This window comes from Callorhinus ursinus, unplaced genomic scaffold, assembly GCF_003265705.2.
Source record: "Callorhinus ursinus isolate GAN/ISIS: 27379988/994484 unplaced genomic scaffold, GSC_fseal_2.0 scaffold15, whole genome shotgun sequence".
Classification (NCBI taxonomy): Eukaryota; Metazoa; Chordata; class Mammalia; order Carnivora; family Otariidae; genus Callorhinus; species Callorhinus ursinus.
Genome location: NW_027397077.1, coordinates 34,558,262 through 34,572,550, shown reverse-complemented (window position 1 = coordinate 34,572,550; position 14,289 = coordinate 34,558,262). Strand labels below are relative to the sequence as shown.

The 14,289-nt window shown below is 44.9% G+C and overlaps 1 protein-coding gene across 8 annotated transcripts in view; it reads right to left on the bottom strand.

The window, feature by feature from the left end:
• Positions 1 to 14,289, bottom strand: part of ITPR1 (inositol 1,4,5-trisphosphate receptor type 1) — a 322,408-nt gene that overhangs the window by 38,826 nt on the left and 269,293 nt on the right. For all 8 annotated transcript variants that reach the window (XM_073901575.1, XM_073901576.1, XM_073901579.1 and 5 more), the window contains 2 exons: positions 9,361 to 9,483; positions 3,641 to 3,816 (listed from right to left, as the gene is read on the bottom strand). In XM_073901575.1, the coding sequence (XP_073757676.1) occupies positions 3,641 to 3,816; positions 9,361 to 9,483 (299 nt within the window). The remainder of the gene's footprint in view (positions 1 to 3,640; positions 3,817 to 9,360; positions 9,484 to 14,289) is intronic.

Sequence of the window (14,289 nt, the reverse complement as noted above, 5' to 3'; positions counted from 1 at the left end):
ATTTTGTTGGGGGGAAAAAAAAAGTAAGGGACTTCAGGATGAGTTCTGTTTCCCTGCCCCCGCCCCCGGGATTAATAATTTTTCTTTGGGGATCCATCCCTTTCCATGTATCAGTCCTTGAAATCTGGGTGGGGCTCCATCCCAGTCAATCGGCATAAGGACTGGTTCCGGGATAGTCACATGACCCAATGGAACCAGTGATATCCGATGAGAGCTTTCCTGGGACTGCAGCAAGAGACAACTTTATTGCTTCATCCTGACCTTGAACTTGAGAGAAAGTAAGCTTTGAAGCTGCTAGCATCCACCTCGCCCTACCACGGAGCCTGAGTACAATCGATGTGGAGCCCAAAGATGGAACTGGATCCTGAGGCTACTGTCTGGGCACCTGTACTCAGCTGCACCTGATGCTAGGATCTTCATTTCTCAGTCACACGAGCCAATGCATCTTCTCCTTTGCTTCAGCTGGCATGGATTCGGGTTTTTGACACTTGCAGCCGGAGTTTGAGCTGCTGTGTAATATAGTTCCACCTCTAATAGAAACCCCATGCCCAAAAGTCCATCTCCAGCAACACGCTGACAGAAACACTCTGATCAAGAGAAGACTGGAAGGGAAAGCTTTTCGGATGTACTTGGTAAAACCATCTTCTGCTCCCCTTGCTGCCTTGGCCACAGGTGCCAGGGAAATCCTGCCTGTTAATCTGGCCAGGCAGTGGAAGAGAGCTTCTCCGCCATCAGAAAAGTGAGGAAGCCAACACCCACAGAGAACATTAGGCTTTCTCAGACAGGATAAACATTCAACCCCCCAGTACTTTTCCCCTAATATTCTACCCATCACTAGTATAGGATCTTTCACTGGGTGAGAAAGTATCCTTGACCTTGGATGATCTGTGTTGATGGGGTTTCAGGAAAACAAACAAACAAAAGGCCATGCTCTGATTATATTCTAGGACCTCAGACATGCCTCGGCTCCTGCTGTCTCAACAGAGCAATCTGCTTTACTTGAATCCGCTCTGCCCTCGGTTTAAACAACTTCTGCCCTCGTCTGCTCCATTGCTTCAGCAGCCCATATGTATTCACGGTCTTGGCCTGGTGCCCCCACCTCCTCCCGACCCTGCTTAATCAGTCTGACGTTTGGCTTCTGGCCTCACCTCTCCCCCAGTCTACAAAGGACCCAGTCAGGGTGCAGGCGGCAGTCTGTCGGCCCTTAGCACCCAATCCCGGCTCCTGCAACACGACGGCTCACCAGCCCACCCATCCCACCACTCTGCCGGCACCTGGCTGCCAGGACACCACCCTGTCCCACTTCGCCGGCCCTTGTATGCCCAATGCTCCTTCTCTGCCCATAACTACTTTCTTTTGTCTCCTATGTGCTCCATGTGAGTGTTTACCTTTTTTCATTCACTCTAGTTACTTATTATAGTTATTTCAGCTCTCCTCACCCAGCTTTTACTATAAATGGTAATTGCCTAGTTTGAGTCTTTCCCCCAAATGATTTATGTTAAAGAAGAGATGCCTGTGGAATGATTAAAGCCCAGAGAAACAATGACAAAAAACTAAACAGCCCATAAGACAACAACCCCTGAAATACTGAGTTTTTTCCCTTTTATTTTTTTGTTTATTCTATATTTCCTTCTTAAGTAGATTCCTCTTAATGATACCTACATCAGTGAATGACACCTACCTTCCCTTCTGTAACACTGCTAAGTCTTTGTCACTCTGGTCATATGTTTTCAAATGCCACAGCTAACAATGGCTCGCCTTATCATCTCAAGCCTAGTAAATCAACAATTTAAGTACATTTTCACCCTGAAAATTAGGTCCCTGCATGACTCCACTTTAGTTGCATTATTCTTTTCCTAGTCATCTGTGACTGAAAATTTGGAGTTGGGGTTGCCTCCTTCATCACCCCATCAAGATAGTAATAACCTTATTGGCCTGGAGAAAAGGACCCCGACTGAGGCCCTACACGGCATTCAGGTGTGAGGCTCTGACTCACAAAACGTTACCCTGCCCTTCCCAGCTCTGACATCTGTACCTGCTTCTTCCTTCCATGCTCTGACCAAGACCCAGGCTTGTCACACCTAGTCAAGAGCTCTGCTGGGGGTCTGAAATGGTCCTCCTGCCTCCAGGCCCTCCCACCTGAATCCACATAACATTCCACTACTTGAGGGCATTTTTCCAAGAATACTTTTTTGTATATGCCATTTCTTTGCTCAAAAAAACTTGAGTCATTTCCCACTACTGGGAATAGAGTTTCCCAACCTATATTCTACAACACTAATTCCAAGTGATACTTAAAACAAAATGTGGGCAAGTAAGTTTAGGAAACAGAGATACACGGTTTCCATTTCTTGGAGATTCATAACCCTTATCATGCACGTTAAAGTCTCTCAGAAATCCTAGAGTAAAAACCCTTTAATTTTGTTTAACCCAGGCTCTCCCTCACGGACTAGTCCACTGAACCTCTTTCTCACCTAAGATTTATCAACTTGGAGGCTGCTTTGGAAACATTGACCTTGGAGGACGATGCCCAAGGGCATTCTCCTACCATGCAGTGTCCTGGTAACCTGTGCCGGGAGTAGGTCCCATGTATCCCTCCCTGAACCCCAGTGGAGGGAAACGCTCCTGCTGGCTCTCTCTTGAGAGTGTCCTGGGCCTTCCCCACTGCTCTGGCCTGTGGGGCCTACAGCAGAATGCTCTTCTCAATTTCTGCTTTCTGGCCCGGTCCTAGCCATTCTCCAAGACAGAGCTGAAACCCCACCTCCTCCCCTGGGGCTTGTCCACTTGAAGTGGTCCCTTCTCCCCCAATGTCCTGGCTGCCTTTGCCATGTGAATACCCATCTGGGGACATTTACTGCTGCACTGAATTACTATATTAACCTTATTTTGCAACATGACTTCCATTTCTACACAGCAAAACCTCAGCTTCCTTATATGCTCAGGGCAGAAACCTCTAGAAAGCAGTTTCGATCCCCACAGTGCCTCCCATGTCCAAACCTTTTGCTTCCTTTCACCAGGAAACCTCTCCAACCTATGGTCCTGTATCAGCTATCTCTGCTTCCTAAGAATTCTCCCTACGGGTGCAGGTGGCATCTATCCTTCAACTACAGTGGAAGAGCACTTCCAAATGTCACCACTGACTTTGAGATAACCCCGATTCTCTCCTTACCTCTCTACCTGCTCCATCTCTGTCTGAACAAGTCCTTCTGCCTCTTCTCCTGGCTCCGTGTGGTCCTCACCAGAAGTGGGTGTGCTGTATTAATATCTGACCATCTGACTGATACCATTTAATATTTGACCATTCGGCTAAAATCTCCTGTCCCCCCAAACCTCTGACCTGACTGGGAAAAATAATTTACATCTCCACTGCTCTCCCTCTTCCTGCCTCACTTCTGAGAGGGAAATTCCCTAAAAAGGAGAGTGTGGATGCCCGGGTAATAGATTAAGAGGTTCACTGTACCGTGAGAAGGTTAAGAGGGAGATGTCCACCCACGCAACTCTTGCTTCTGCTATTTTAACAGCTGACCTGAACAGTCTTTTGCCGCACTGAAAGCCCAGGCCAAGATCCTAGGAACCAGCATGGGAGGCATTCCTGTTCGCATGTCAACAAGAACGCGGCTATGAAGGTATTTACACTTACATTGAAAGCTCCCAGAAGAAACAACGTGGGTTGTAATCCAACTGAAAATATCAACCGGAGAATTGTGGAAGCAATTAAGGCCCGGATGCCATGGGGCTTGGGGAGGGCAATGACAATGGCCAGAGAGATGAGCATGGCTGTCCACAGCAGTCCTGACCAGTGTGGCTCCAGTGTTCCTGAAAAGACAGGCGGGGCTCTCAAAGATCAGTGCTTTCATGGAGTAAAAGGCGACAGACCAAAATGGGCTTAATGACAGTTTCTGCAATCACCAAACTGGCCTTACTGTCCAAACTCTCACCTCCAGTTCTGTGCCCCAGATGTAATCCGTCACACATCCATGTTTTCTTACCTCCAAGCCTTGACCTGTGTTCCTACTACCTGGGAAATTCTTTTCCCTTTCCTATTCATCCTAGGTCTTAGCTGAGATGTCAACTCTTCCAAAAACCTCCCCACCCCCTTCCTCTTCAGAAAACTATGCCAGGCGCCTCTCCCTCTCTGTGTTCTCAGTACTCACTCCAGTCATCCCAGTAGAACACTATTTTCTGGTGGTCAGTTTACTTGTCTTTCTCTCCCCTCCTACCCTAATTGCCCCCCAATCGGGTTCCCCCCAACCAAATTCCCTGAGGGAAGCACACAGCACCCCGTAGATGCTCGTCAAATGAATCTGTTCAATCAATAAAACTCACACATGTATCACATTTCACTCTTCGGGAAGGGAAACTGGAAGCCTAAACTTCTAATTTCTATTAAAAGTATGCAAAGGAAAATTGCAGGTCCCTTGCCTGAATCAGATTTCTTCAAGGGAAGGAGGAAGGCAACTTCCGTATCATTAACATCATCCTACAATTAGATTATCCTTGTAGTCAAAGAGCTTATACCAGTTTTTGTCATCTCTTGCTATTTCAAGTTCTATTTAGAGTGTCCCACGAGACGGCTTAGTTATATAACATGAGCCAACATGGCTAAAAATATAGTTCTGTAAAACACTCATTAAAAAAAAAAAATAAAACCCTATTTCAAATGCTGTCACATTTTGAGTCTCCTTCAGATGTAAACAAGCAGCACTACATGATTAAGGCCACTTATATAAAGGAGTTTCACTTCTCCAGAACTGCTGGGATTGAAGCCCCACCCAGGAAAGAGACACCCTTGCGAGTTACAGCTCTTCCCTGAGCCTGCTGGCTGCCCTAGTTCATTCTGTTCATGCCGCTGAGACACTTTTTCTCTAGAAACTGTTGCCCAACTCCCAACCCCTTACCTCTTCCCTTTTGATATCCCTCAAAGGAAAACCTGATTAAAAATGGGCACAGAGAGGCAGAAGCTTTTCAGAAATTTGGGAAGATGTGGATATCGAGGCTTATGTCATTTCTTGTGCATTTAACAGTGGTTAGATATCCTATATTAAGCCCTTTACATTGACTATCATTTATGTGATCCTCCCAACCAGCTTATGATTCTCTTCATTTTCCTCTAGAGGAAACTGCGTCTTGGATTACTTATCAGGCCTAAGGTGACACAGCAAATGGCCGGAGTCTGTATGCCTCTGAAACTGATGGTCCTTAATCACCAATTTAAAAAAATAACACATAAAATCCACTGATTTTCAGCTTAACGTGATGAATTCCGGCATGGGCTAATAGATACGTGGCAGCCATAGAACCACATGTAACTGCCAACACAATCAAGATATAAACCTTTTTACTCCCCCGAAAGGTTTCCTCTGCTCTTTGCAGTTGTGGCCTTGCCCCAGCTCCACTCCTAGGCAGCCACTGGTCTCCTTCCTAGCTTTGCACTTTCTAGAACTTCATAAAAATGGAAACAAGCAGATTAGGAGGTAGTCTTTTTCATTCTTTCACTTAGCAAATTTTTAAGATTCAGTCAGGTTATTTTGTGTATTAATATGTTGTCCTTTCTATTGCTGAGTAATATTCCACAATATGGATATACCACAATTTACATATCCACTCAACAATTGATGTATATTTGGGTTGTTCCCAGTTTGCAGTTATTATAAATAAGGTTACTGGGAACATTCAAGTACGAATCTTGGAATGGGTGTATGTTTTCCTTTGCCTTGGACAAATACATGGAAATAAGATTTCTGGATCCTATGTTTAACTTCCTACAACACAACCATACTGTCTTCCAGAGTGACTCTGCCATCCAGTCGTACGTGGGAGTTCCACTTGTTCCACATCATCACCAATACTTGGTATAGTCAGTATTTTCTTCTTATTTATTATTTGCTCATTTTTATTTAGTATTTCAGCATTTTCAATTTCAGCCATTCTTGTAGGTTTCTCCTGGTATGCCATTCTAGTTTTCATTTGCATTTCTCTGATAACTACTGATGTTGAATATCTTTTTTATGTGCTTATTGGCCAATCTCTTGTGAAATATCTGATCACATCTTTTGCCCACTGTTTTAATCAAGTTGTCTTTTTATTATTGAATTGTAAGAGTTCTTTATGTATTCAGTATATAAGCCTTTTGTCAGATACATGTTTTGTCAATATTTTCTCCTAGTCTGTGTCTTGCTTTTCATTTTCTTAAGTGTTTAATCGCCATCTTAAACTGCCTCAAGATCTCAGTATAATAAATGGGACCAGTACAGTGGACATACCCAAATCCCGAAGGGGCCGAAATAAAAACCTGTTGTCTCCCCACTATAAAAGAAGTGTTAAAAAAATAATGCTAGATTTTTAAAAAAACCAATTATAGAAAGACATCTTTAAGACAATTGGAGAAACATGAATATGGACAAGCTATTACATGATTTGCTGTTAGTTCTGTTAGATATGATAATGTTATGGTAATTATACATATTTTGCAATATTCTTAGAAGTTAGAGATGCACACTGAAATATTTATGGGCAAAACAACAAGATGTCTAGACTTATTTAAAATCTTTCAGAAAATACAGTAGGAGAATAGATGAAACAAGATGGACAAAATGTTGGTAGTTGTTAAAGCTGGGCTAATAGATACGTGGCAGTATAGTAACTTATTACTTGTATATTTGAAAATTTCAAAAATGGTAATGTTTTAAAAGGAGTACCATATTTGCTTTAATCATCATAGCATGCTCACAGATTCAGTAAAAAATCTGAATGTGCCCAGGTTTCATGCTTTTGGAGCCTGTGTGACTCATCAGTTCTTAAATAAAGGGGGAAAATGATACTTTTGAAAAGGAGCTTTTAAGGCCACCAGTGTTCTGGGCAGCCACAGGCCTACGATGCCACAGAGCCCTCATCAAAAGGGGGACATTCAAAGGGGACACTTTGGAAATCCTGGTTTTAGAGTCAAACATGAACAAACACTGATCTTAAAGAAATACTTTCAGGTAACCAACCAGATCTTATTTTGAGGCTGGGCTAATACAACCCTCCTCCTGAAGATGGTTAGTAGCGAGAAGATGGTCCCCACATGTCTTACAAGTGGAAAAATAAATCCCTCTGAGAGTGAACTGATGTGTTTGAGGTGAGCTCGGTCACTGTGTAGTGGAAAAGGCTTCCTGAGGTCAGCTCAATCTTCCCTTCTGGGAGATCTAATGATGCTTTCCATTTAGTCCACACACATGAAACACTGCAGCCCACACTGCCAGAACAGGAAGCCAGAGTCGATGCCACATTGAGAACCCAACACCGTAGAGTTGGAAGAACCTTTAACAGTCTTCTCATCAGTGGGTCTTGAACTTGTTTGGGCCAGAAATAGGATGCCCCAGGGATCCTGACTGGGTCAACCACTGTTTTTCCCTAAACTATACAGGGATTTCCAAATCCACATCAAGGTTTTACAACTACTGGGTCAATTTAAGCACCTTTTTACAGAGAAGCCAAGGAAGACTAATTGAAGTTGCATGCCCAGAGTCGTGTGAGGATGTGGCAGAGCCAGGCCCGGACACTGAGTCTGGATGTTGTGAGTCTAGATTTTCCACTGGACGAGGCTGACCACTGCAGAGGAGGGGAGCTGTCAACTCCCTCTCCTCAGACATGGGCCTCAACGTGGCCACAAGTGACCAGTGAAGAAAATGGTCAAAGCGTGTAATAAAACGATTTTAAATATTTTTAAAGAAATGGGGGATAAAGGAAAACACATCCAAAGTAATGGTTGAAGAATCGGTTATGATGAGCCTAAGGACTTCCCTGAGATGCAAAGGGAGCGGGGCTCTGTCACTCCGACAGACCACTTCACACTCGCACCTCTGCTGACCTGCAGAATCTCTTCACACAGGGGCACTTATTTTCCTAACATGGCATTAAAAAGGAAAGTACCCCCAGACTTGCGTTTAGGTGTTGCTTTTGGGGGGAAAATAATCACTCAAATGAAGCTTTCAGTGTAACTGAAGGCCAAACAGAAAACCTAACTGCTCGAATGGATATGTTGGATACCTGAGCATCACAGAACAAGTCATCACTTTCAAAATGGACCTTAAGTAGACTTTAAGTCTAGACATGCTGTCTCATTACGTATACACATCTGCATTATTAGGCTCAAGAGCTAAGCCTTGAACTCCTGCACTGTTTTGGTGTCTTACTTTTGGGCTCTTCATTCCATATGTTTCACAAAAGGTGGCTGCTGGTAGGTTTGTGACATACATATGTGAGATGATCTGCCAAATAGCTCTCATGAAAAATGTAGCTGAGAAGACCTCCCAAAAGGCTATCCAGGGTGTCAGAAAAGGGGCCGTGGATGTGTCACAGCAAAGGGGCTTCTGCCAGCCCCCAGAGCCCCACAAGTGTGCATGACTCTAGAATGCTGTCAAGCAAACCGAAGAGCTGCAAACACAAAGATGCCCCTCCTGACTGTTGCCTGTTCTCAGCAAGATGTGTAGAGTGCACATGGCAGGTGGCTGGAAAGAGATGGTGAGGATGGGGGGATATCCATAAGGACCAGGGACGGACATCATGTTCTATTGCATGAGTAGTGGCACACGGCTCTTTATAAACTAAATATCCAAGGAGGTGCAGTCTTCGGTCATTCAAGTCCTGCCTCCCTGAGCCCCTTGCCAAAATAATTAATGGATTAATTAATTGATTAAAAAAATCCAGACATGTCTTAAAAATTCTTCACTCTGAAATTAATTCTGTAAGTATGGTATGGGGAAAATAATCTAGTGGACTGAGCATCGAGATGTCTATGTTCTAGGGTTAGCTCTACCACTACCTAGCTGTGAAAGTTTGGCACGATCTCTCAACTTTTTGGAGACAAAGTTTCCCAGCATATAAAACAAGGAGGCTGATTGAGACCATCTCTTATAGGTTTCAGAGCGTACAGCTTCTTTCTTTCCTGGTAGATAAATGTGGACACAAAATTTACGTTCTTTTAAATGAGATTTAAAAATAAGTCTGTGGTGGGGGCACCTGGGTGGCTCAGTCGTTAAGCGTCTGCCTTCGGCTCAGGTCATGGTCCCAGGGTCCTGGGATCGAGCCCCGCATCGGGCTCCCTGCTCCGCGGGAAGCCTGCTTCTCCCTCCCCACTCCCCCTGCTTGTGTTCCCTCTCTCGCTGTGTCTCTCTCTGTCAAATAAATAATAAAATCTTAAAAACAAAACAAAACAAAACTAAGTCTGCGGTGAAAGCTACAATCTCATCCCGTCTGAAAATGGGTAAGTGGGATCCCATAATACTGCACCAACACTTCCAGGGACCATATTTAAGATGCAAGTCATAACCTTCCTGCTGCTTCTCATTGTTTCCTTGAAATTAAAAATATGGGTACCTCCTCTGACTCCTTTAAATGGGTAGAAAAACGCCACGAGCAGATTCATCAGGACAGCCAGGTTAAATGAAATGCTGCTCCAGAAAGACATGTTGCGGGCACACCAGTACAGAACGGGCTGGGCTGTGAAAACAAAGACCAAGCCATGTAAGGTTCAAAGCCACAAGTCAGAACACTGGGAACCCCACTCGGCCCTTCCTCCCGCTCTGCCCCACAAGCCCACTTTTGTTCCCAGTTTTTACCACAACAGTAAAAAATGATCATTTGTTTTGAGGTTGACTCATAGGCTCATAACGACATCAGATTGGTTTATTTCTGTTTGGAGTAGTTACTGGAACAGAAGATGCATTTGGGGACAAGGGAGAGAAGAAAAGGAGAAAAGTTGGAACATCTAAAAACCCTGCATGCCCCAGTCAGCACCACCAGTTATGGAATCTGGGGTTGCCCAGAGTTCATGCACTGAATCCTCAGTCCTTCCAGGGCTCTGGGACCAGAGGAAATGCCCAGAGAGACACAAGAACTTAATCAGCCTTTCAGAAGTGTGGGGCTCCAGCTGGAGGGACACACAGCATTTAGAGTTGGCCCAGCAGGGCCCCAGACGAGGGAGGCTACCATTGCCACCCTCAAAATCCTCCACTAACTCACTGGTGCCTAAAAGCTAGACAATGATCCCTTTCCTGACACTGAGACATTTTCCATTTTCCTGAAGTCTGATGATCATGCCGGGGGCAGGGGAACTACGGGAGGGAGTTACTGACTGGGTAGTCAGCAGTAGAGATCCCATTCCTAAAGGCTACAGTAGAGAAAGGATGTGGTACCAAACCCATCACTGAAGGGCGAGAGACATTTTGCATATTGCTGCCATCTGATTCTGTAGTCGCCTAGAAGCCATACCATACCGGCCAGGCATGTTCGGTGTTAGAACAACAAGCCTCCGGCCACACCATGTGGGGTGGTGCTTCCTTTCCCTCCAAGTTTTTCTCCAGTGGTGCCTTAGACTTAGGATGATGCTTAAAAATAGATGTGGTAGGAATAATTTCAGTCTCCATGCCAGAAGCAGAGTTTCCAAAAGATAGCCTCATTCCACATTATCTCCCTCCAAAGAAATATGGAGTATGGGAGAATGGGTCTCTAGAGCGTGTTTCTCTTTCCCAATGAAGTCATCATATAACTTTAGGACAGGAGCCAATGACAAATTCAATGGCCCCGTAATGATGCCTAGAGCAAGCAGCCAAGTCTCTGAAAGCTTCTCTCCAAAATAAAGTTATGGCACAATTAAACAGAGCCCCGGGTAATTTAATAATTGCTCATTTCATGTTTGCACTTGGAAACCGGAAACGTTTCCAAAGTCTAGAGTTTTAGAGCTAGAAGCACTGTCTAATTTAAAATCTCTTGTTTTATGAGGGAAACTGAGGCCCAGCAGGGGGGAGAAGCTGTGGAGATCTCATCACCCAGGTCAGTGATCCTCTCGAGTCAGACAAGGATAGAGGAAGTGGCTCATGTCACCATTCAGTAGAGGAGCTGACCAGGACTCGGTCAACCTCCACTAACAATAAACTTTTTTTTTTTTTTTTAAGTTAATTGCCGAAACAAATTTAAGATGAGAAATCATCTGTTCTGGAAACAATAGCTACTGGTGTTTCTTCTGGGACTGAAGCCCGTGTCTGATTTGGATATGGAAACTCCAGAAGAGACAGGTGGCAAGAACGGCAAAGGGTTGGTAATGATTGGAGCTGAGTGGTGGGTACATGGGAATTTATAATATCCTCTCCACATTAGCGTACATATAAAAAGCTCATATGAGGCAAAAGAAAAACAGGAAGTGGCAAAGCTCGGTGATGGACTATGTAAGCCAAAATTCTCTTTAAGGGGGTTTTCAATATCAAATGTAAGAGTAAGAGTAGCCATTGTAGGACACTTTCATTTAATTCTAATAAATGGCCCTTAAGTATGGCATAGAGTTCACAAATAAATCATATATTTATAAAGCTAACATACTTAAATTGTGTCATTCCAAGTATGATGAACAAATAGTCCTTCAAATCAACTGGGTATCTATCCATGGGCAAAAAGATACTTAAAAACCAACCTTGACACGCACGATCTTCTATTTCCTATGTCCCCATCTAACTTTCCAGACTCTTCTCCCACTTCCCTTCCCCAGATAGGCCACCTTTACATCCCAGTCTAGTGGTGGCTCCCTGAACATACGCTGCACCTCCAGGCTCAGTGCACTGTCCCCATGGTGGTTTAAAAATACGTCCACAAAGTCTTTGATGCTCTCCTCTTCGAGGGGTACAGCTCAATCCCCCTCCCCTTGACTGTGGGATGGACTTAGTTACTGCTTCTGGGAGAAGACAGAAGTGACAGGAGTGCTTCCTGACATTTGGTCATAAAAGGCCCTGCAGCTTCCTCCTTGCACGTGCATGCTCACGCTCTCCTCAGTCATCTGCTCTGAGGAAACCGCCTGCCACGTCATGTGGAACTCAAGCAGCCCTACAGAGGGGCCCATATGGAGAAGAAGTGAGGCCTCCTACCAGCAGCCACGTGAGTGAGCAGAGAAGTGGATCCTCTGGGTCCACCCAGCCTTCAGACGAGGAGGCCCTGGCTGCCAACTTGACAGCAACCTCATGAAAAACCCTGAGTCAGAACCACCCAGCTAAGCCACTCCCAAACTCCGGGCCCTGAGAAACTGGGAGGACATAAATATTTACTGTTTGAAGCCACTGAATTTTGAGGTCATTTATTATACAGCAATATAACACAACTAACATACCTTGTGTGATGCATAAATAGTAACACCCCCCAAAGATGTCCACATCCTAATTTTTGGAATCAATGAATATGTTACCTTTCATGGGAAAAGGGACTCCACAAATGTGATAAAGTTAAGGATCTGGAGATGGGGAAATTATCCTGGATTATTCAGTGGGCCCAATATAATCACAAAAAGTGATTAAAAGTGAAGGATGGGTGTGGGAGTGTCAGGGCAGAGTCATACGGCGTGAGAAAGGCTCTCCTGGTCATGGCTGGCTTTGCAGATGGAGGAAGAAGCCAAGAGCCAGCGAATGCAGGAAGCCCCTAGAAGCTGGAAAAAAAGCTAGAGCCTCCAGTAGGCGGGCGGTCCTGCCAACACCCTGATTTTAGCCCAGTGAGAACCTTTGTGCATTTCTGAGCTCCAGAACTTTAAGACAGTAGATGTATGCTGCTGTAAGCCTCCAAGTTTGTGGTAATCTGTTAGAGTAGCAACAGGAAATGCAGACGCCTTCCCTTTCTCCAAACTCTCAGGACTGTGTTTATCCAAATCCTATCTACCCTTCCAGATGCTGTTCAGATGCCACCTTTTCTCAGAAGCTTGTCTTTCCCACACTTCCACAGCGTGTCACTGCTTAATTACAGCCCTGCTCATCGTTAGTCGCCTCAATTACAACCACTTAAAAATATCCTGTGTTGCCTGCCCCCATAAGATGGTAGGTTCCCACAGGAAGGAATCATAGCTTACACAGTGTTGAACCCCCCCCCCCACCGTACTTTGTATGTTTTCTACTTATTAGGGGTACAAGTTGGCTGGATCGACACACCTGCTACCTCACAGAAAAAGACAGGGTGCTGTGACCCCAGTGAGGCAGGTCAGTCTAACGACCTACATCCCAGAGCACGACTTGGTAACCCTCTTTCCTAGCCTTTGTATCTGTTCTCCTGAGGGAACTGGGCCTGGCTGGGGTACCTGGACTCTATGTATATAAAAAACAGAATTGCCCAGCTCTATTTGGATGGGTGTGACAACCATGAGGGAAAACCCCAAGCAGGAAAAGGTCAGCATATGCAACTCTGCCTCAGTTTCCTCTTTCACTATCTTCTCATTTTCTTAGCCCAGAGCTTTCACTTCACTGGGGCTGGGAACGTCAGGAGAAGGGGTCAGAGAGGCCCAGGTGAGAGAGGACGTGAGCGCGCTGAAGGGGGCATGCGTGTGTGCGCGCCTGTGTGTGCGTGCATTCTGTGAGAGGAGCAGGGAGTAAGGCTTCGGGAGAGCTTAGGAACTGACTATCTTAATACCTGCAGAAGCAATTACTGACTGACATCAGTCTTAGACAGACTTGGCTTTATATCTGAGCCGTGGCTACAGATGTACCAAAGCCCAGGTGATTCTGTGATACTTTTGGGAAAGGGGAAAGCAGCTTATGAATAAAGCAGATTTTTTTTTCCCTTGCAGATTTATTAGAAGAGAAATACGCTACTTAGAGGGGAAAACGTATTTTATTTTAATTACACTTCTAATGAGTACATTTCTCCCCTCGCTAAATATGCATATCATGTTTAATTCAGTTACTGTTTTCAATTTCTCTCTTACCAGCAGATAGCTTTGAAGCCAATTAAAATCTTTCAGTTGACAACTATAGCTGTTTAAGCTTTACTGAAACAAAAACTGTTTCTGAAACAAAGGTGGGCTAAATAAGAGAAGGTATTAGCTACAAGGCAACATAAATCTTGGAATGACGATGTGGTCATTTGGCAATCAATCAATCTCAACTCCCCGCTTTCCAGGTGAGGGTCTGGGAGCAGTGAAGTCACCCGCTCAGGGCCACACAGCCTGTGGGGGCAGAAGTGGAATGGGAGTGAGAGCCCCCACCTCTTGGGGCTGAGGGCTTCCCATTGTGCCTGGTTGAAGACAACGTCCCAGAAGGAGAGATGGCAAGGTATCTCACCTGAGCAGAAGAGCTGAAAGCCCCTCTGTCAGTTCCTAAGCCTCTTGGAGAGCCTATACAATACTGATCTATTTTTCATAGGCTCTGCGAACTGTGACGATGAATCTCTCTGGCCAGTCTTAGTAGACCCACACACTGACAAGAGGGAAAGCACAGTTGTAGTGACCACTGTGGAGGCCTGGATACATGAACTCAGGATCATCCCTGGAAGCTGGAATCACAG